This window comes from Drosophila simulans, chromosome X (assembly GCF_016746395.2).
Source record: "Drosophila simulans strain w501 chromosome X, Prin_Dsim_3.1, whole genome shotgun sequence".
NCBI classification, from domain to species: Eukaryota; Metazoa; Arthropoda; class Insecta; order Diptera; family Drosophilidae; genus Drosophila; species Drosophila simulans.
In genome coordinates, this window is record NC_052525.2 from 10,214,444 (window position 1) to 10,238,559 (window position 24,116).

The 24,116-nt window shown below is 43.4% G+C and overlaps 3 protein-coding genes across 17 annotated transcripts in view; 1 reads left to right on the forward strand and 2 right to left on the reverse strand.

The window, feature by feature from the left end:
* The window catches only part of LOC6725615, a 76,708-nt gene that overhangs the window by 33,484 nt on the left and 19,108 nt on the right, over positions 1-24,116 (forward strand). For all 15 annotated transcript variants that reach the window (XM_039297439.2, XM_039297443.2, XM_039297441.2 and 12 more), the window contains one exon: positions 16,501-16,547. The gene's annotated coding sequence lies outside the window, so the exon portion shown is untranslated. The remainder of the gene's footprint in view (positions 1-16,500; positions 16,548-24,116) is intronic.
* Positions 59-759, reverse strand: LOC27206352 (ras-related protein Rab-13). The gene has a single exon (XM_016172775.3). The coding sequence runs from the start codon at positions 677-679 to the stop codon at positions 59-61; it is 621 nt and encodes a 206-aa protein (XP_016038810.1). The 5' UTR covers positions 680-759.
* LOC6725614 lies at positions 11,267-12,359 on the reverse strand. Its single transcript, XM_002106585.4, has one exon. It carries the CDS (start codon positions 12,229-12,231, stop codon positions 11,353-11,355), a length of 879 nt encoding a protein of 292 aa, XP_002106621.2. The 5' UTR covers positions 12,232-12,359; the 3' UTR covers positions 11,267-11,352.

Genomic DNA, 24,116 nt, shown 5'->3' on the forward strand with positions numbered 1-24,116 from the left:
TGTTATAGAAATTATAAAATGTATTATGATATCATATATTCAAATGAAGTCGCGCTGCTTAACGGCAGGTATTGGGGTCATTGCCCCCCTGGCGATCTGTGTCAGCTGGATTAGTTGGTTCATCCGGTAGCTCTCTAATGTCCTCGAACTTCCCGTGACGCACAATACGATCGTGCATGTCAAATGTCAACGAACGGAATAAGTTATATACATTCTCGCCACTCTTGGCGGAAACCACATCAGAGTGGAATCCCCGACGACGGGCATATTGGAGGGCCTGCTCAGGGTCCACCTGGCGATGGTCCAGATCATCACACTTGTTCCCCACCAGCACGACGTTCAGCTTATCCGGACACATGCGCATTATCTCCTTCAGCCAGCCACCGATGTTTTCGAAACTTTTGGACGACGTTATGTCGTAAACGAGCAGTACGCCATGGGCACCACGATAAAAGGCCGGCATCGCCGACTTCAAGCGCTCGTCGCCGGTGGTGTCCCAGACCTCCAGCATCATCTTACCCTCGAGCAGCTCCACGTAGCTCGCCCTGATATCCATGCTCACCGTGCATATGTAGTTCTCGAGGAATTTGTTCTCCGTGAAACGCATCATCAGGGAGGATTTGCCCACGCCTGTGTCACCCACGATGAGAACCTTAAACAGGTACTGGAAGTTGCTCATCGTCCATTCGATTCGGTTTAATATGTATAAATTTCGACTGAAGGGAGTGGCAATTTTAGCTTGGCTTGTTCTGGTCTTTTTTTTTCTGGGAGAGTAGTATTTTCTCAATAGCAATAAAAATATTTGTTCAAAAGTGGAATGTCATACCTCGTTGCATTCGTAGCGAAATTCCCTATCGACCTGTGTTCCAAATTGGAAATTCATTTTTTTGCCAATTTTCGCAAATTTTGATGATGGTACCCCTTATCAAAAATGCAAAAATTTGGTAAAATTTTTATTTTTTGTGATCATAAAAGTAGTGATAGGGATAGTTAGCTATGCTTATTATCAGCACAAAACAGTCTTCATGATAGCGGTGATGGCGTTTTTAGCCAAGTTATGGAGAAAACCCCGTTTGCAAATATTCGAATTTTTGCAATATTATTATTATGTTATTTTTCGGTAAAAAATAATCACTATTTCTTCGATAGCAACACTCATAATGGTCCAAAAGAGGAATGTCATACCTGTGTTCAAAATTGGAAAATTTCTCTTCTTATCCGTCAACTGAAATGTATTTAACTAAATAAGGCCAATGCACATTTATTTGCTTATATTCATTCATTCCGTTCCACGAGCACCTTTCGTGGTATGCAAAATTCCATCAGTGCGTTTTCAGCATTTCGATTAAAGACTCTCGGTAAGCATAGATTTTCCCAAAGGTTCCAAACTCTTAGTTCCTCGCTACGCATCTACATACCCAGATACCCGGCGAAAGTCGAGCCAGCCTAACAACATAACTAACGCGATCTCATGGGTGGCGTCGCCCGCTCTCTTCTGCCTCCTTCCGTTTGGTGGCAATTAGTGAGCTGCCTATCTGGTCCTGCCAGTTTGCCAGCTATCCGGGATGCCAGTTGATGCTACACACATAGTTGCCATTTGCAGCCAGCGATTTCCAGTTGCTGCATCATTCAGATGCGCGTCGCATTGCAACGCATCGCATTAGCAGGCCACACGAGGCAGCCAAGTGACAACTGACAATTGACAACTGGCAGCTGATGAATGGAGGAGATGCCACATCAGTAGCGGGAGGATTTGCTGTGGGAGTAGGAAGAGGCAGAGGCAGCTGCCTTAAGGCGCTTAGCTGCCCCCTGTGATGGTTTGCTGCCCCCTCGAAGGCATCTCTGGTTATGGTTATGCAACTCGCCTTTGACAGCGCTTGGCTATCTTTTTGGGACATTTCAGTTTCGGGTTTTGTATATCCATTAGCCAAGAGGCCAACATTCATTCATTATCATATTGTGTGGCTGTTGGCCATGAAGAGGCATCAATCAGCGCCTAATTAGCTTCTTATTTGCATCGCTATTGGTGTTTCGTGGTGTGATGCCGCTTATTACGCAAACGCCGCGTGGCCGACGCAAACAAAGTGCTAATGAGGTGAGTCTCAAGTTTCAGCCAGTTCATACAATCCATATATGTATACATATACATGTGTACATATCTGCACATACAGATATACGAATATGCGGCATATCTGATGACAGAGTGGGGGAGCTGAGTTGAGCTATCATTTATTCAGGAATCCATCCCTAAGAAGAATGTTTCGCAATAAATGAAATGCAACTGAAATTTGCAATTCTCTTATTTGAAGCGGATTTCGGTCAGGGATCTGAGGTATGTTTGTAGATGGTGGTCAGAGGTCAGGGGTCAGCAGTTTTGGACAGTGGCTAGCCAAGCGTCAAACATCGGCCTGTTTGTATTTACATGTTCTTGATTTGAGCCAAGCTACTTCCTTCCTTCTTCCTTCCATTCAACCTTCGTTTGTTTCCTTCCTCTTCAGCTTTTGTTGGACATTTGGCTGCAGTTTGCCTTTGTTTGACCGGCCTTTTGTTTCAGGCTTTTTCATTATTTAAATGCAATTTTATATGCCAGATGCCAACCACCCGCTCAGTCTTAGTTTTTCCTTCTTTTATTGCTATTTTCCCTGGCCTTGTATTTGTCACGTGAGCAACTAATTGTCTGTACCTCGGACATTCAATACTCGTATGCCTGGCTCGGCCTCATCCTGTCCACTGCATAATCCCTTCGCCATAGATCCATGAAGCCATCCAATCTCTGGAATGCCAGGCCACACCCCACCCATCGCCGTGTATTAATTACACCGAGCGGAGGGATAGTTAGCATATTATGCTGTCTATGTGCCTCAAATCCGCACCCGTGTCCAGTCCAGTCGTTCTCCTGGTTGGTTGCCACTGGCCAGACTAATTGAAAATATTGCATACTGAAAATTGCATAAAATTAATTGCCATGCATAATCAATGAGCTTGCAGAAATAAATTGAAATTTAATTGAAATGTTGCATGTAAATAAATAAATAAATAGTGAAGTGGTAAGCGAGAAGTTGGTAAATAATACAGGTCAAGGAAATAAATGCGCGGCATCAGCTAATTTGATTCGCATTTTTTTTTATTCTACAACCAGTAATTATAAGTAGAAACTGATCGTTTATATTTACAGGCAATTGCCGTGAGTCACTAATTCAGCAATTTAGCTGTTTCAAGGATCCACTTGACCTGTTGCCCATTGCAGTAGCTCATTGTAAGCCAAAAAGCCAGCCAGACCATTAGCACAATTGTCATTGGCCTTTAAAATGCAGCTAAATAATGCGGTTGAGCTTGGCCTGGCCAATTAATCCATCACAATTAGCGCTACCCACACACATGGTGGTGCAGTTGCTCGCTGGTTCACTGGTGGTTCGGTGGTTCAGTGGTTCAGTGGTTCAGTGGTTGGGTGGGCGCATTGATTGACCGGCAAACAGGAGCGGCAGCTGCGGAATCAGAAACATCAGCAACCAATGGAAAAACCAATAGCATTTCGCCCCCTGATGTTGACGTTGATGGGATGTGGATGGTGATGTGGATGTGGATGTGGATGTGGATGTGGGGACGGTGATGCGGATGCAAATGCTGATCCTGATGGCCCTCATGAACTGAGGAGTGAGTCGCCACTTTCTGTTTGCATTTCTGATTATCATTGCATATTTCTGGGCACACCATCCACCGACCACCGACCACCGACCACCACCCCCATTGGTGATTCCCCGTGGTGCTCCCGCTGTCCGTCTGTGGTTGGACTTGATTTTTTTGCACTTTTTCCATCGCCATCGTTAGAGAGTTTTCACTTCCGTCTGCTCGCTGGATAAACCTTTTGGCAACATGAAATGTAAAAATATTATTGCAATGTGAGTGTTTGAGTGTGTTTTCTGTATTTGAATTGTTGTTTATATATTGTTTCGCCTGGTTTCCTCACACACACACACACACACACACATCATGCACAGAAAGTTGGGTATTTCAGCACCACCCAAAGCGGAAATGTCCAAGGAAATGCGAAACTCTCAAAGGGTATAACTAGTGCCGTACGATCACGATTTGCACCATTTTTGCTGCGCTGTTAACGCCATTTTGTTGTGTAATGGCTCAGAAGTTTGTTTGCTCTATCTCCCATCCCATTTTCGGACTGAGTGTTTTGTGCTTTTTATCGCTTTGTTCATTTTCAAGTGCCAGATGAGTAAGTCAGCACACAGGGAGAGGAAACAGGACGAGTTTGGAGAGTTCCAGGACAAGGCTGGACATTTTAATATTTATTAATTTACGCCGTGTTTGCCCAGCCCTCCACTGAAGCGCACCAATTTCGGTCAATGATTTACTGGCCATCAGGACAAAGCAGCGAGGATACAATGTATAAAATACATGGTAGTATATAGCCACATGCCTCCTACATACATACATATGTACATATGTATGTGGCGTATACATAGCAGATTTCTGGCATATGTAGCGTGAAAATTGCATTGTAAATGAGTAATTTTGTCATCGGAAATCGGTTTGTTTGCCTTTTCGGTCTTGTAAACACGTTTGTCCGACATTCATTATGCACGATTCCAATTAATTGATTTTTTTTTTCAATTACCGGAGATTTTCCGGGTAAATGGTCGTACTAAGTGCTAAGCTGATGGGGCTTACATTTTTACGCTTTTTTGCACATTTAAATTGCATACAAAGCACGAATTATTTTGGCCAACACAATATGCTCTCATTTTCGGCCATTTTAAAGTTCGGTCAGGCTCATTAAGCTGTTTATCTTTGGCATACAGCATTTCCCACCTCCCGGCTATCAATGAATATCCGTGTCTGTTTGACCCATCTTGCAACACAAGTGTATTAATTTACACAGTTTCTCGGCAGATTGCGGTTTCTGCCATTTCATTGGCTGTGGGCCATCAAAAGCCATCTTTATAATTGGACAAACATATTTTCAAATTTTCTGCTTTCATTTGTCATTGACCAATTAGTCAATCAATATAACATTCCCGTCATTTCCAGTTAACTGATACCTTTATGCGTGCAAAGCGAAATTGCACTTGTTTATGGCAAAGCCAACATTTTAATTCTCCATTGACGAGTAAATTAATCATCGTTACATTTTGTCCAATTAAAATCAAATTTCTTTGGCGTTGGTCGACAAATGAATTGTGATTCGGTAAAACATAATAACTCTGAAGTCAATGTTGGGAAACGCTTTGAAAGAAACAACTTCTGCACAACTTGCCATAATCGTAAGCAAGCAAGTCAACAGTGCGTATGAGTAATATATGGAAGCTTGATTAGACAACATGTCGTATGAGTAATATAATTTACATTGCAAGTTTTTTGCCTAAGACATGTGTTTCATTTAATTACTATACACTTTGCCTGCTCAAATCGTTTTTACTTTACTATTTTTGCAAACTTTCATGCATTTTTCCACCTGCAAACACCAAACATTTTCCACCCTCCACAATTTTTTAAAGAGGATGGTACTTTGCATTTTGTTGCCATTGCCAGTTAACGGTTTGTCGAATTTATGAATGTTTTGTGTGTGTGTGTGTGTCTGCATATATGTATGTGCATATCTCTATGGCTGCTGTGGGCGGGCAAACTGCAAATGGCAAAGAGGGCGTGGCCAGCGAGCGCAGTGTAATGAGCATCGGAATCGCCTGGTTAAGCACTTGTAATTATTTCTCATTCGATATTAATGCGCCCGAAAGCATGCTGCACTTTTCCAACCCACCGGCGTTTAGCCCACCAAGCATATTTTTTGTTCGCATTTTCCGCACATCCCCCACCTCCTCGCTCCGATTTTCCCGCTCCGGTTTTCCCGCTCTCCGATTCGCTTTTGTTCCGAGCGAGCATTTAATTGAGGTTTATGCGCGCGCTAAGTGCGGCCTCCAAAACTTTTCAAGAGTGGGCAGGCGGAGGCGGGTGGGCAAAAAAAAAAAAATATACGTCCTGGCAAGTGGAAAGTGGCTTAAAGTAATTTAATTATGACAAATTGGATTAGCAAAGGGGGTTGGGAGTGGTAAAGTCGACCTCCCAGCTCTTTGTGCTTATTTTTTCAAATTTATTTTTTTAATGCATGCATTCAAGCCCGTGTATGTGTGTGACCTTTATCCGGTGTGGCTTACATATGTGTGTGTGTGTGTGCTTGTGCGTCTATGCAGCTGACATTAAAAACAATTTTAATGCATTTTAATAGTGGAAACTGCAATGGCCTTAACCCCTCCCCCTCTCTCTCTCTATCTCGGCATCGGCGCCATCGTCAGTTGTTGTCTCTTAATTTATGGCATTTTAAATGCAATTTACTGCCTCTGCAGGCAGTACTCAGTACTCAGAACGGAAAACTGGAGTGCTCAAGGCTGCTGGTTTGGAGATCCAAAAGTGTTCGGCGTGTTGTGCCGGAATCCCAGTAACTATTATGGCCTTCCCGCCGCAGCAACAAACACGAGACACCAAAAACTTCAGCAATCAGTGCTACGAAAGTTCTACTGCTATATAGTCCATAGCATTTCCATTCCCATTCCCATTCCCGAAACCCCGAACATGCATATTGTATCTTGGTCCTTTTGTTTGTTTTGGCCTGCCACTCACTCCGGTTTATCTACTCCCAGTTCCGAGTTACCATTTCCCTTTTCCCAGCTACAAGCTCCCAGATCCCAGTTTGTTTGTCCTGTCTCTTTGGACTCACTGGTCTCTGGTCCATGGTCGCACTGGCCTGGCTTACTTTAATTGTTAATTTGGCTTATGGCTTCTTCGTTTTCGTCGCCCGCCTTGACCACAAATCATATTTTGCCCCAGGGGATCGGACTCGCCGACAGGGGAGAACTCACTTAAGGTGTCTTCGCCTTCAGCTGCGCAGTTGTTTTGCGGCATTGTGACGATGGCAAATGGGAATGGGAATGGGAACGGGATGTGGGGAATGGGCCAAGTGTAATCAAAACCAAATTGCTGAAATTATTATTTAATTAATATAGGGGCCAGCTGTGATTTGCCATCCAATGATAGACTGCGGCGCCATATGGTTGGTTCTCGTCCTGGTCTGGGGAATTTGGTTTTTGGCCCGGAGATTAAAGCATTATGCCGTATTTTCAATGGCACACGTACAACAATTTTCAGCACTAATTGCACCGGGTTTAAATGGGCAAAAAGTGTGTTTAGTCAAATAAATTTACAAAGTGCTTGAATTAATAAGCTTAATTAATAGGTTCCTTCAACGACTGGACAATGTGCAATTTACTGCACTGCACAATTATTACATGACGCAAATTAAGAGGTTTCACATTAAATAGTTCATAAAAAATAAGAAATTATAATAGGGATGTTATTTTCTTTTCCTGCTTATTGCAAATAAAGTAAAACAAATTTTCAGTGGCTTTTAAGAATAACAAAATAACTTGACCCAAAAATTATGAAACCATTTCAGGCAGGCCTTTTCTCCCTGCTTGACATTATTTGTTTAGGATATCGCAGGATTTGCCAGGGTCTTCGCAGCTACCTCAGCCGCCCTTGAAGTGGGCGTGGTTTCAGGCGTGGGCGGAAGCGGAAGTGGATGTGGAATAGCAATGGCCGCCCCAAGGCGAGGGCTGCCAACTCGGCAATAACTCAATGGCTAAATCAATTGACGCTCGTCGAGAGTGCAGCTTATACACCGTCATGGCCAAGACCCCTCCTCCTCCTCGATTTCTTATTTAACCGCTCCTCGAAAAGTTTCTCGGCCAGCTGGCGTTGTTCTTGCCAATCCTCGAGAGCTGCAGCATCCCAAACCCAGTCCTCCACTTCATCCTCCATTCCCTTGTGTCCCATGCCACTCGACAGCTTCAAAACAAAAAGTCAAATTGAATTACTTTTGCAACATGGCAGCGACGCCGAGGCAGCCACTCATTGTTGTTCGGATGCAGTTGTTGTTGCCGCTGCCATTATCCTTGTAGTGTTTCCGTACAACAGTGGCAACAGCCACCTGGCCGGTGGCATGGGAAAGTTCCCATCTTCCATTTCCCTTCGCCCACCTGCCTACCCACCGATTCTCCATCCTGCGAAAGTCCATCCAAGTGAAAGGCTATTGAAAGAAGAGTCCTTGGAAGGAGAGGGTGGGGTCCTCCATGCTGGAGGACGCCGGATTGGCCAACACTCGGCCAGATATCTCCAGCAGGCTGCACTGCATCGGAGCATCATTCTCCAAAATTTATATTAGCATTTGACTTGGAGAAATTGTAGGTGTTAGCTCTCCGTAAAACAAAAAAAATGTAGGTTTTTTCGAATTTACAACTTCCATTTTTAACAAAAAATAAAATGGGCAACAATAACTCGAAATTCTTTGCGGTGCAGGCCATGTAGAAGCGAATTTTGTGTGCTTTGTAAGCAGAAGTGTGCGAACTTCCGAGATGCACTGCAATATGTGGGTGGCCGGAAAGAAGGGGCGTGGCAGGGTCGTCGGAAAGTTGGAAAGGTGTCGGCGGAAGGCGCTGGGTGGAAAGAGGAGAGAGGGAAGTGGGCAGTGGTAGGACTTTTAAACGCCGTCGCACAATGGCAAACATTTCGCTGCATAAGTTACTCCCATTCACTATGTATATTCCAGTGTCGCTCCTTCAAGTTTTGCGCCATCGTCCAGGGGCTTTTGTCTGTCCTTATACAATGCAAGTTAATTCAGCACCAACTCGGGCAACAGCTGCTCCTCCTGCCACGCCCCCATCCGCCGAGCGCCGCCCCTCTTTTTGTGGCAGTGCCGTCAACAACTTGTTGGCGTTGTTTCCTGTCAATCAGCACCATGGCCCCGCGCCTGCACCGACCCCGCTCCATTTAAGCTGCATTGTTTGTGGCAAGAACAGAACAGAACAGAACAGAACGGAACAGGACAGGCCAACAAAGGCGGCGGGAGGGGAAATAAAAAACGAAAACGAAAACATAATCTAAATTTTGTAATTGTCCCAGGAAGGACCTCGTTGCCCCGGGCGGCGGATCACAAAGAGCGGGAAGGATGGTTGAATTCAGTTGGATTTGTTGCCAGTCACTCATTCTCATTCCGCTCACTTCTGACTTCTTCAGCTGTCCTCAACTATCCCTGACTTCCTGAAGCACTCCAGTCCTCCTCCTCATCCTCATCCTCTTGCTCCCTTTGTAATCAGCCGAAGACTTATCTTCTGACATGTCCCGTTGATCTATCTGTTATCCAGCCTAATACAATATCTTCCACTCAATTTGACGCTGTTGTGTAGCTCCAATCCAATTTTCATTCCTTTCTTCTCACTATATTATCGTTGAATATCTTTTTACAGCACTTGGTTTAGAGCACTAGCTGTTAAACTTCCCACAACATTACTCTGACTTATTCATTCGGCTAAAAGAATAACTGCTTCGTACTCCTTATTAACAGTGCTTACTATCCACATCCATTTCCATATCATCTAAATTTGCGAAAAATGGCAAAAAATTTGAATTTCCAATTTTGAATACAGGTCGATAGGGAATTTTTCTATGAATTCAACGAGGTATGACATTCCACTTTTGGACAACTATTTTTATTGCTATTGAGAAAATACTAATTATTTTTTAGCAAAAAAAAAGCAAATAATAATATTGCAAAAATTCGAATATTTACAAACGGGGTTTTCTCCATAACTTGGCTAAAAACGTTATCACCGCTAAAATAAAGCCTGTTTTCTGCTGCTAATAAGCATAGCTAACTATCCCTATCACTACTTTTATGATTTAAAAAAAAAAAATTTACCAAATTTTTGCATTTTTGATAAGGGGTACCATCATCAAAATTTGCGAAAATTGGCAAAAAAAATGAATTTCCAATTTTGAACACAGGCCGATAGGGAATTTTGTTACGAATTCAATGAGGTATGACACTTCACTTTTGGACAATTATTTTTATTGCTATTGAGAAAATACTGATTCATTTATAAAAAAAAACTTAACTTTTGAACACTTAATTTTTAAAAGATATACCATTTTCTAGTTGCATAGAATTGATCCCAATGATGATAAGTGGGACTCTCTGTTTGATAGTATGAACTATCCGCCCCTTTTCCATTGGCAATTTGGCCAGCTGGAACTCAAACTGGAACTGGGAAATTGGGTCAGGACATGGACCAGCCGCGGCACTGGGGTAACTGGGTCAGTGAAATAAATAATGAATATCGTTGCCAGCAGCAGGGCGAACAATAACAATAGCAACAACAATAACAATAACAATGGGCAGCAACAATTCAACTCTCGAGTTGCAACTTGCAACACGCTCGCTAAGCGGCTGCATTAAAAGGCCACTCAAACACACAGCGAGGCGCCTAAAAAAGGGTGGTGAAAATATAAAAACAATGGGCCAGGACTGCAGCGCCACCCTGCCCCTGCTACGCAAAACCACCCGCTTTTCTCTCGGTGTAGGCTCACAAAATCGAAATGTTGAAAAAAAAAAATATAAATGCAAAGAGCGAGAAAAGGGGAGCAAATTTTGTAGTTGGTAGGCAAAAAGCTGGCAACAAATGATGAAATGCTAAAATGCATATAGCGGCAAGGGAGTGGTGGTGGGTGGCTGGGTGATTGGGTGGCTGGAAAAGGACTGGGAAGGACTCCTGAAGTGAGCGCTTGATTACACTGAAATGCACTCAAAAGTGGCGAACGAAGCGATGCCGCCGGCGAAAGCAATCGAATGGGCAACAACAGCCGTGCATATAAGAACATACATACATATTTACAAACATACATACATACGTTAACCCAACGCCCCCGCGAATATGCCACGCCCACACACACACACATAGCAAGCCGAAAGGCTGAGCCAAAAAGTTCCACAAATTACATTTAAGTGACGCAAAAGTTAAGTGAAACTCATTGCGAAAATCGCGGATAGATGCAATGTGCAATGTGGCCTGTGTGAATGAGGTGGCGGATAGTGGGTGGCAAAAGGGAGGCGGTGGGTGTGGCATGTGGGCGGTGGTGCAACACGACTAAGTGCTTTGGCTTGCCGAATGTAGGCACTTGAACTATTTTTGTTCCCTCGCCCACTTACATACGCGTCGCCAGTTGTTTATGGCTTTGGGATGTTTCTGAAGGAACCAATGGCGGATTTGTGGATTGTGCCTCATAAAGTGCATGGAACGGATATGATTTATATACTCGTACTGCTTTTAGGCAGTAATATGCAGCAGCTATGAGATATAAATAATCAGCAAGCTTCGAAAATCCCAAATATTGCGATACTTGTATAAAATTGAAAGCATCAAGGATCTGATATGAAAATTAAAAAAACCTTTAAAAATTTATTCTTATTCTAAGAGTAAAATTGTATGTTATGTAACCTATTTGCGTATTGTGTTAATTTAATTTCAATATGAGCGTGTGGCAACAATCGACATTGGAATTTGGCGAGGATTTCTCATCTCGTTTTTTGACATCTTTCACACGCCGCTGCTCTTCCTTTGCGGACTTTTTATCCGATCCCGCCGATGCCCGGACTGGTGGCTCGCCGAGTACAATAGCCGGATACACGATAGCCCGATGCTTGCCGCCGTGGAGAATCACCTCGAAGTGATGGTACTGGGCCAGCACCACGTGCGGCTTTCCGGCGTCGAGAAAGCTCTTGATGGGAGTCAGTGATATTCCGTGGCAGTTGATATACACTACTGAGATATCCAATTGCAAAGCCGCCTCATAAACGGTGGCCATATGGCTTCCCCAAACGGCGACACTTACAAATGGCACACGTTCGGTGGCCAAAAGACGGGGTAATTCGGTGGCATTGCGAAATGTGTGCAAAGTCACCACCGAACTGGGTCGCGATCCTCCAAAGAAACTATGATCGAATTCGCATACAATAACCGGCGAAGCATCAGACATTCTGAACTGGAAGCGAATGTCGTCTGGCGTCAGCATGCTGACCACTTCCGCCTGGAGACATTTAATCATTTCCACTGCCTTCACATAGGTGGAGTGAGTGGCCGCCTGGTGGTGCATTCGTTCCATGGAGTTGCGCACTTGATCACAAAACGAATCCCTCATCGTCTCGTGGACAAAGACACTGACCACCAGGCCAGGAGCAAAAGGCTGCTTCAGGGCGCGTATGAGCGGCTGCATCGCCTTGGCCACATCGGCATTCTGGCAGATGACCAGCAGGGTGGGATCCTTCCAGGCCACGTCGCTTTCATCACCGGGAAAGTCCGGTTGGCGCCATGTGTATGGAGTGTGTTTCGGCATATTTATATACAACAAATTTTAGCAAGGAAAATACGTATAATTTTGGGCTTCGTTTAGATCCTTTCGGAATGAAACTAAACTGTTATGTTTTCAGCTAAAGCACAAAGTCATTACTTCCTAAGGCTACTATTGAATTCGTCTATAAAATCAGTGTGGTGACTAATTGTCGATAAACATGCTAAAAATACATGCTACTAAATTTCAAATAGCTAACATGTTTATTTTACCACTTGATTAAAACAACATCTACTTTTTAGCCTAACTAAATGGTTAGGCAATTGTGGATTACAACATGCATTAAGCTCAAGTAAGCGTTAGTTTCCGAGCCCTGCGTATAATGCCCTGTGCTATGTCCTGTCCTAAAAAATCCAATTGATAACTCAATACGCTTGGACGAACGAATTCTGTCAAATGTAGAGAATCCGGAATGTATATCTTTTTCGTCATCCTGCTTGGATATTAGTTTCCCGGCCAGGAAATGAACGTTGACTGCTGTCCTATACCATCTACATCCATCCATCAGCGTCACTTGGCAACGGAGACAGAAACTGAAATACAGACAGAGAAGAATCGGAGAGGAGGATGTCTTCTCTGGTTTTGCCTGGATTCACTTGTGTTTTAGCCTCATTTGCCACATGGTTTCGTTTCGCCTCCCTCGAGAGTGGTATACTCCGTACTTCCCAGTGGGTTATTGCAGTTTTCCGCCAGCAACACGTGGCTTTTCCTGCACTAATGATGCATTCTCACTTGCAACATTGCCACATTGCAGCAGCAGCAGCAGCATCAGCATCAGCAGCAGCAACACATTCACATGCAGCATCCTCTTGTCTGTTATCCTGCGCCCCAGTTTACTTGAGTAAAATGCAATCTCCCAGCTCAGAGCACTGAGCTCTTAGCTTTCTGGATCCCAACTCCCTGCTCCCAACATTCCGCACTCATGGGAGCAGACAACCAACCACGTCACCAAGTCATCCAGGCATTCAACCATATGCCATGTGCCATATGCCATCTGCTATCTGCCAACTGCCTCAATGTGTGCAGCATCCATTCCCCAATTCCATTCAAATCCCCATCTACCACTGACAAAATCCTGCCCAACTTAACCGGATTTTTGGTGCATTTTGGGATAACCAAAATATTGTTAAGCACTGTGTATGAAGCTTAGTTAATACACTTCCAACACTTTCCAAAAGAAACATCCCACTATTTTTACGATTGGGAAAAAGAGCTAAGTAAATGCTCACAAAACGATAGTAGGCCAATGTAAATGTGTTTAACCTGTTCAAAATCCATATTAATGGGCTACAAAATGCAGTCTGCAGGCAAGAATGTTGACTTTTCACCGAAAGAGGCTCAGTGAGATGGAATTTCAGCTGTCGAAAATCCTCTTTTGGCTCCACCTAATGGATCCGCCCTGTATGTAGGGACATTGTCCTGCGTCGTCCTGCATTTTACCTTCTCTCATTTGTCTTCTCAGCCTTTTTTTTTATTATTTTTTTGGACCTTACCTCCTCGAAAGGACCAACCAACTGGCACTTTGTGTGGCAATGTTGTGAAAGACGCTCGATAAACACGTTGCGCAAAGAAATCGTTGCATAAATTAAGGCTTAATATCCTGACCTCATCGATGTGACTGTGCCTGTGCCAACGGCGATATCGGGTCAATACACAAAGGATCCGAGGCGTTGCCACGCCCACGCAGCGAATACTTTTATCCGTCAGCAGATTGCAATTTTCAGCTCACACCGAAAATGAAGGAACCGACAAGAACAACAAGTTCTCGAATCCAAATCGAGAATCGTTCAATTTTTCAACTCCGACAAATGAATATTTAAGGCCACAAAAGTGTGAGGAAGCCAGTGCTGGTCAGTGCCAAGTGAAAAGTGCCAAGATTTACGAGCTGTTCTCTGTTAACGATTCTTTCGCCTTTCTTTTGCCAAAGTCAGACAACCTTGGGAAATTGACTTTTGCCTTTGGCCTGGATTTTACTGCGTAAATTTCTAACAAAAATATGCCCCTAAGCCAGAATTACGGAAAATGCAATAGGCTTATGCCGGAAAAAATAAAACCATTAAAATAGTGACCTAAAAAAGGTTAAATATATATAGATTCCTACTTTGTACGTGTTCTTTTGTTCTTTGTTTTAACGCAAAATAATGACTCATAAACTATTAAACATAGTTAATTCTATTGTTAGGCAACAAAATAATCGCTTTTAAATTGGACAGTAAACTTTTGAGATCTTTAAATTTGTATGCGATTCTGGCAGTTCACTGCATTTGAACACGTATTTCTGCCATTCAATTCCAAGTTTCAATTGCAATTGTTGCTGCTGGTTTCTTTACCCATTTTTTTTTTTAGCTCTGTGAAATCAATGTGTAGGTTTATTTTTACTGCACAACTGGCAAGTAGGAGGGCCAAATCAATAACCAATACAACACATTGCTGGCAAGGCCAAGTTAACTTAACTGTTGCCCTGCGAACAGTTGCCAAGCTGAAAATGGACAGGTGGCGCGGGCAGGGGATTCCCCGGGGGCAATAAATTAACAGCCCGATGGCGAGAGCAAAGAAAATGCCAGGGAAAATGTCGGCAAAAATCTCAATTCTCCCCAACACTGCTGGCCGCAGCAAAGAAAAGCCGAAAAAAAAGCCAAACCAAACTGAATTAAAATTTTTTGCATGAGCCCGCAGGAAAGTGAACTGTTGTTCGCTTTTTATAAGTGCTCGCAAAAAAAAGAAATGAAACACAAGATGACACAAAAAATTTATCAAATATCAGCTTCCGGTGAAATGGCGATGACAACAAGCGTCGCAGCCAATTTGCAGCCAGGAAAATAAGGGGGCGAAAAAAAAGAAGAAAAACCAGAGGACACTAAGGGCAGGACTGGAAGAGATGACAGGGAAGCGCCAGGCAAATTGTTTATTGTTTCATAATTGAGAGCCAAGAGAAGCCAGGACCTCACCTAATACGCCCACTATCCGCTTACTTACCTCACGCCTTCCACTTTCCACCCACTTTCCGCCCCATTTTCCATGTCGGAGACATCGTGTCCGATTGCCGGGCAGGGGGCTGTATTGTCCACCAGTTTTTCCATCAGCACTCCTTTTTACTTAGCCCATAATGCCATAGATGTCACTAAGCTTAAGTGTCTAACGGATATTTCACTGAACGCTTGTGCAAGTAGATAAAATTAAGTTTCGGTTTAAGTTGATTTTGCAAACAGAATTCTGATGTTACCATAGAATTCTTTATATAACTCATCCCTACTTTGGCAACATTGTTAATTGCCTTAAATCGCATAAATTCCAAACGAAAATTGGAGCTGCATGAAGCGTTTTATCATGACCATTTTAAATGGTTTTCAAGAGCTCAGGTGGCTCATGAAATCCTGACTACCCATCAATTGCTGTCTAAGCAGCTGTTCTGATCCTGGAAGCAGGTACAAAAAAGGCAAAAACAAAAAAAACTTCATTAAGCAATGTTCCACAATAAACATACACTCACTCGCACGCAGTCCGTAGATTTATAAGCATTTTACACCTGTGGCGTCTTTTTAGGCCTGCCACCTCTAAGCTTCTCCACCCACTGCTACACACTACCACCCACTACCGCCCACCATGCATCAAATGGTTGAATGAAACTGCTGAGCTACCCATTTCGGCATGTGTATGTGTGTGTGTGTGTGCGTGCAAACAAGCTGAAAATTCATTAAACTGAAGCAATAAATTCTTTTAATTGTTTTCTTTGCCAGGCGCCCTTTCTCCCGCTCTGCTATTTATTTAATTCATTTCCCTTCTCCCCTTTTTCCATACTTATTTTCCTGCTCTTTATTTTCTTTAGCAACATTTCCATTTGGCAACAGCAAACATTGTTTGGCCATCTCATTTTGGCAAGCTCTCCAGCATTTTAATGTTTTACGTGATATGTTTGGCATGTCTTTGACGTGGTCTCCTCCATTTTGCCCCACCTGAGTCCTGTCATTAATTCCTTTCAATTTACCAAAAAGAGAAAAGCACAAAAAAAGAAAGAAAAAAATAAAGAGAAAAGATAAGGGGCGCCCCGCAAGTGAGGAATCTGGCGAGTGGGGGAGTGCTGCCTCATTAGCAGGTACAGTCGCGGCCCGAAAACTTTGACAGTTGCATCATTAATACAATACTTTTTTTGAAGCAGGAGGGAGGAGGTTGTTCCAGGGGTGTAATGAACTGGCAGACTTGTCGGGAACTTAACTAATGGATTTCTTCTTTGCTCTGCTCTTATTTCACTTACAGGTGTCTCCGGCATCGACTTCTTTCATGTTGTAACTCGAGGACTTTCGGTAAGTAACTACCCTTGCCGCACCAAAAACATGGACAACAAATGACAAACAGTTCGAAATGGTAGAGGTGGGGGTGGGGGGATACTGTGATCTGAAAAGTATTTGGTTTTCTATTCGAATTGTTGCATTCGAGCCGCACAAACTTCGACCAGAGGAAGAGGAACAACAGAGGAAGGATAACGCCGAGATTGTCCTGCCACTGCAAGTTTCGATTTAGTTTTGAGGTCAGAGATGGACTGTGGGGGAATGGCTGCGTAGGACGGGATAGAATGCAGTGGCTCTAAGGTTACAGTTCGAGCTGAGCCACACAAATCCTCCTTCCGCTTCGTCCTGCGAAAAAGATAAGCGGACAATGTTTTCCGATAAAGCGGACCAAGTTGCGCAAGTCCCACTGAAGGGGAATTAAAGCTAGCATTTGGAAAAGTCAGGTGGGAAACTTAAGACCACTCGGTTTGAAGAACAACGTTTTGCGATGGATAATGGGCAGAAACCGAGGGACTTTAAATGCAATTTGAAAGTTGTGGCAAGCGTTGAAATGTAAAAGTGTCAAAAATGCGAAGAATCTATCAGCTATCATTATATAATCATTAATGCCTTGATGAAGTAGATGACAATCGAGTTTCCTCTTACATTTTAGCCCCGTCAGAAATCCTATTTGACTTAAATTAACATAACACAGCACACCGCAGTCCACTTTCCCTTTGACCTTTCGACATTTCGGTATCTGTCCAGACAAATTAAAGTGCATTCAGTGTCGTGTACCAGGTGCAAAAGAATTAGCCAGAATGTCTTAATCAGTCTGAATCAGTTGCCATGGCCTGACAGGCATCAGAGTCCCGACCGCTTTTCGCCGAGCTAAGAGTCCTGAATGCTCACTCCTGTGTCCTGTAACTGGAGTCCAGGACACTGGACATATGCTGGCCGTCTTATGCTGCTGCAGCTGTACAATAAAAAAAAAAAAGGAAAATACGGATCGGAATGGTCTTTCAGCTGCAGTGGAGAGCAGCACCTGGACGGGCTTAAGTCCATGCCAATATATTAAACTTATTGTGCCTGGCAGGTGACCTCCTGGTAAACCTGCCACCTGCCACCTGCCCCCTGCTCCGTGGCCCTACCCGCCTTGCCCCTTGAGTGTTGCCCGGTGGCCGTTGTGCACTTCCGGTCGCCGTCCTTGCGGCAACGTTTGACATTGCGCAAAGCCAGTGGAGTCCTTCTGTGCCGGGCACATCCTGCATGGTCCAACATCCAGCCTGCAATTTCCAATCCCCTCTACTCCGCGTCTCCATCTCCGGCTTGCTCGCTGTTCATTTCAGGAAATGCATTTCGTCAGCGTTAAATGAAAACGAAATTGCCAATTTCGATGGGGATAAGGAGGAGGGCGGGCGAATGAAGATTGGCGGATCCAGGACCAGGGCGAGAAGGGAGGAAGGGCTAAGGAAAATGGAGTAACGTGGTCCCAACACACATCTGCGATATTCAGGCTCAATCAGCCTTGCACTGGTCTCTGATTTTTTGCGAGGATTCACGCCGACTAATGTGATTTGCACGAATGCGAAACTAAGACTGCGACGCTGACGTAAGGAGGGAAATATTCGGAAAAATTTGGGGAAATTTGGGGCGAAAGATAACAAGATAGGATTGGGAGATAGACAGAAAGAAAGCGCACGGTTGAAAAGACAGCATACATCAATGGGTGAAGGATAAACCTACTGGTGACCCATTTCTTCACTAGTCAAGCCATAGAAATCATTACTAAGATTTAGGATTGCACATCAAAGGCAACCAAAATAATATAACAATAAAGACACACCTAATCATATATATATACATTTTCAAATAACTAATTATTGCAATAAATCCAACTTCTGCGTGCAACTACTCATGATTCAAAGAAAGCTGAGAAACCATTCGATAACCCATGAAATTCGGAAATAAGCCAAAGCACTTGAAAGGTATAATGGTGCCACGCCCCTTTCGCAGGAGAAGGGCGGAACTGCAGTTGAAAGTCAATTGCAGTGAAACCTTAGCCCAGTTATGAGAGCAACTGCGTAAATCAACTCGAGCTCAAGCGAATGAAAGCCAAACAAAGAAAGAAAGCGCCGTTTGCCTTTACTTAACCACCCGAGGCACTTGGTTAGTTGCCCCACCATCAGTTTTTCCACTTCGCCACACCACCGGGTGGAGCCACCGTTTCAATTGGCTCCTCTTTTTCTATTGGCAGTACAAACAAAAACGGTGCAAAATTATGTCAATGGCATCGTTGTCATGGTCGCTGTTCTGTAAGTTGCTCCACCTCCAGCTCCGCCACTTCCTGGCCCCACTTTCCATTTTCATCTTCTGCCGGAAAACTTCTCAGCTGATATTCCTTGGTCCCTAAGACCGCCCACCCCCTCTCCATCCTATAGAAAACTACCTGAAAGCACACCCTTCGCGCGATGCGTTCCTCGTTACCTATCAAAACCAAAATTGAATACAAAAATCTCATCAAAAATCGATTAGAGCTGGCAACGAGCGCGGGGGGTTGATTGGAAGTGTGGGTGGGTTTGAGCATAACCATGGATCAGTGCCTGGAGTATTCAAGTGCCACCCAGACAAGTATATATATTTATTTTTTTTTTGTGGTTACAAGCCGCGCGCACCAAGAATCGTGTTAATAATCGAGCTCCACTGCCACAGGATGTGACAATCCGGGTGGCGAAGCCACTTGTGCACCTGTTCCTGGTTTCTGGTTCCTCATTCCTTGTTTTTTGCTCCTTAAAAAGCAACAGCAGCAAGTGGATTGAATAAATAACATTGGCAAATGCAATTTGCGAAATTAAAACCGAAAGTAGTAGTGAAAACTTTTCACCGACCACCAACGCCAAACCAAACTCCTTTCGACCATTGTCAGTCGTCTTATCGGTGACAGCAATCATTTCTGCGGCTTGGGCAAAACTTTATCCTAACGACGCCAAACGATGAAGAAGATGGTGATGATGATGATGATGATGGTGGTTATGGACATAGCAGTAGGGAGCAGATGAGGACGAAGGACCTTAGGAGCTGGATTCTAGGCTTATTGCGGTCCATCCCAGGGCCACATCGAATTGGAAAGCAAAGCGTTCATTTGTAAAATTAATAAAAATAGTTTTTCATTCGCCTTCGAGCTGGCCGAAAAGCCCCCCAGGAGTAACTGTTGCTAGTCATGGGCAACTTTCTCCCCTTTTTTTTGTGGGCTTAATGAATATGGATGAAAGTCGACACAAGTTCGGCCGGCATTTAATGATACCACCACGGCTGAGAAAGCCGCCAGGCCGGAATGAGTTTTCATCGATCAAAGGACATCCGACTTTTCTATGGGCCGTAGCCAAGTTTACCTTAACTTTCCTTAACTTTTGTTTAATTTTGCGGTTGTGCTGCTACACTTTGTGGTTTCTGTGTAATGCATTATAGTCTGGCATTGTTCTAACGCTTCATATATGTATATTGGTATATGTATCTATGTCGTATGACCTTAAATCCCTTTTGCTTTTGTTCACGTGTGCCTGCGCAAATCCCATAAGCAATTGATTTAAAATTGAATCAAATTATTAACATTGAAAGCAAATAATTGCATTGAAGGAATAAAGTAAATGGATTTTCATACCCGGTAACTTTGGAAAACGGGGATATATTCGATTTGCATGAGCTATAATTTCGTTGCATCCATTGTTTTTATTTCCCTGCTTGCATACAACAGTATTAATATCTTTGTAAATTAAAAGTACTTTGCTTGCGGATCATTTTAATGTGAGGATTATAGTGTTTTTGCTTTACTTTGTTTTCTTAATTTACTTAATTGACACTGCTCTTCCCCTCTATTTTGTAATCAGAAATAAAGCTATAAGAACAGCAGAGGAGGGAGACTTTTTCATTTATATAAACTCATTCAATGATTAGAGTACTGAAAAACCGATACCTTAAGAATGCCTCGAGGATAATAGAATGCTTTCACCCCCAGAATGCACCCCCGTTGGTAGGGTTTTCATATTTCATATTAATATAACCGTTCAGTTCCAAGAACATCCCCTGGATTTCTCCAGATTAGATGTCATCTTGGTCCTCTTATTTGCCGGCCAGTCGGGCTTTGCAAACAGTCCACCTTTAATCCTTTTTAACGAAACCCCCAACGATGTTGTTCCATGTCTCGCATGTCCTGTGTGCATGGTGTATGGTGTATGGTGTATCCTTTATCCTGCATGCAGTATGCAGTGGCCCATCCAGAATTTAGCTATGTACACAAAAGGCGATGGCAAATTGTGTTTTGTCAGTGACATGGAAATCAACTGAAGCGATGTGCGCGATTTACGGGCCGAGGACATTTTGCAGGGCTAAATCAACAGAGATGGGTGGGTTGCTTTCGTACGGGTGGATTTTGGGGAGATTTGGGTAGTAGGGTTTCCTTTATTTTTTTTTTTTTTCGGTGCTGTTCTCCACGATAAACTGTTTGAAGCACACATGTGACCACGCCTCCATCATCGAAGGCGCCAGAACAGGATCCGCAAAAAAAAAAAGAAAAAAATATATGGAAGAAAAAAAAAAAGAAATTATATATGGAAGAAAAAAAAAAGAAAAAATATATGGAAGAAAAGAAAAAAAAAAAGAAAGAAAAGCCCAGAGGACGGGGACAACTCAATTAAGCATGCACAATGCACACGATTTTAAACCGGCTATCTTTTTCTCTTCTGGGAATATTTTCAATGCATTCGCGTAGTACCTACATATATACTCGTATATGGATATGGACATACCCCTAGAAGAGCTGAGATCCAAAATAAATGTACAAAAAGTGAAAAATATCGCAATGTATACTGCGGCAGACGGTTGGACATGGGAAATAAAATTGTTTGATATTTGAGTCACATAAATTTCCATTGATTTTCCTCGTTTTCCCGCTCCAGCATTTCGTACGTGTCTTTGGGCGACTCTTTAAATCGCTGGCTCACTAAAAATAAAAAAAAAAACAAAACAAAATAAAAGGAAAACCGCCATCGGCATTCTGAAAGCCGCTGGGAAAGTTGAAGTGATGTACCCGTTAAATTGATGTCTAGCTAAAAATATGACATTTGAAATATATGTATATATAAAATAAAATCTTACACTGAGAGTTCTTCCTGGACAGTGATTCCCTTATATTACATTTTTAATAATTTGACACGCTGTTTATCTCTGAAATGTGTATATATGGTATATTTCGGTGCTATCTATGACATTATTACAACATTCCACGTACTCAGGTCCATCCCCACTTAACCCCACCATTTTGGATACCTTTATTGTCACAGTGGGATTTGTTTTGAAAACCTTTGGGACACAAGCATCTCAAGATAATGTAAACTCTTTGCAACCATTCACTTTGCTTCACACTTTGCACCCGTTGCCCGATTTAATTGGGAGTGGTGGTGGTGGTGGATACATTTGCCCGACAAATGACACAGCATTGGAATTGGAAATAAATAAGGGGCCCGACCTTTGACGCCTGTCGCTAGCCGAAACCCGGCCACACGCCTACCACCCACCACCCACCACCCACCGCCCACTTGCCGGGCGACCTTCTGCCCGCCTTTTTCCTTTTTCCACCCCGCTGTCTGCTTGGGTGAAAGACCACCGCCCGCCACTCCGCCCCGTTTGTTTGCTCAATAAATGAATGTGGAAAGTGCTCTGAATATTTGTACAATGTTTTTCTTTGGCTCCCACTTCTCGAATTCTCCATTTCCCCCCCCTGGATTTACCAGAGTGTTGCGTATCTTTTATCAGAATTCCAATTGCGGACTACGCGTGGCATTTTATTTGTCATTTTGTTTATAATATTGATTTATCAGTATTGCGCATTGTTCGCCGAGTTGAACGCAGTTTTTGACCTTATCCCTAGGTATTTAATGACTCCCAGTTACATTTATTCGAATCGTAGGCTATTTATCGAAGATAAAGCATCGCATATGTTACGCAAGTCCCAAAACAGGCAAAGCAAATGGATTTAAATTTCAACTTTAGGTAAAAAAAAAAAGCGAGCAATTTCGGGTGACTTCGAAACCACTGAAAGTAAGTCTAATGGTATGCAATGTCATTGGGAAAATCCTTTGCACATTAAATGCTTTTCTTTCATTCGGAGCATACAGTTTTTCTTCTTATTCAGCTGCCTTGGTAGCTTTATCAATCAATGGAAATCGATTTGTTGGGCTCAATCAGCGATGGCGACGGAACCAGGCACCCCTCAGGAAAATGGGAAAGTTCTGGGCGGCAGACAGGCAGATAGAGGGAGAACGCGAAAGAGAGACAAAGATGGGGACAGAGACAGAGAGAAAGGGAAGGAGAAAGAGAAAGAGAAAGCCAAGCAGAGACACTCACTTGGGCATGCCAGCCCAACCCTCTTAACACTTAAATAGGCAGCCATCTCCTCGTTGTCGTGTCATTGAACTCGCCCTCAGCCCCTTTGGGGGGGTGTCTTTGTCAGATAATTTTTGGGGTGGCCATGTCACTTTGTTGTGGGTGGCACATGGCATCGGAAATGAGAATCGGAGAGTGGGTGGTGGGTCTAAAAATAAAACTTTCCCCCGAAACTAATTTGGCAAACGAGCGACGTGAAAAACAAGAACAAGCCAAAACTAAAACTACAACTACAACTACAACTGAAACTGAACCCGAAACAGAACCCTTAACTGGAAGTCAACCTTCAACCCGGCTCCAAACAAGCTGTGACTCATCGATGACGTTTCCCAGATGTTTGCCCCTTGAGAGGAGCAAGGATAAACCCACTTGACTCTCAGTTCGGGGCTCCAAAAGCATAATTGAGCCCCAACCCAACGCTTTTGCCGGCTTAACGCTAAACGTTTTGTGGTCCGAAACACCAAAAAAAAACCGGCAACCAAAAGTGCAACTCCCATCCAACCCGAAATTCGGGCGAAACTCACACGAAATGAGCGCCAACTGTTGCTGGCCATATGTGAGTTGGCCGGCTGCTGGCACCTTAATGACCATAATCCCTGCTCATAAAGTATGCAATGGGTATGCCCAACACAGTAGGAGTTTCCAGAAGGGGCGAAAGTCCAAAACACGGACTGGGTCTTAAGTTATTAAGCGCATTTAGTGGTAGATTGGAAAATACTTGGCCAGATTGAGTCGAGTCGAATGGACTTACTTGACTGCCAAACCATTATAGGGAAATCGTAAAAGTCAAGCTGTGGGTGGACTAATGGAGCTAGCCCGGATTTCACATTCTTTAGCCATCACTCTTTCCGTTTATCCCTGCTGTTGGCACTATTTGTGCAATTTGTCTTCGGTTGCATAAATCTCAGCTATTGCAAGAAATTATCTGGAAATCTTAAGCTGTGACCAAAAATTGAGTCTGCTGCTGCACTGAGAAGAAGATTTTATATAAAATGCCTAATTAAAATTATTAATGAGCTCAAATATATAACTTAGCAACTTAGTTTAGTCAAATATGCCATTTTGAAGAGGATCCATTCGCTATCTGCAGTTGCCACACGATTTTGAATTTATACTCCATATCCTTCCGCTTGCTAATCCCAATGGCAAACGACTGAGATCCGC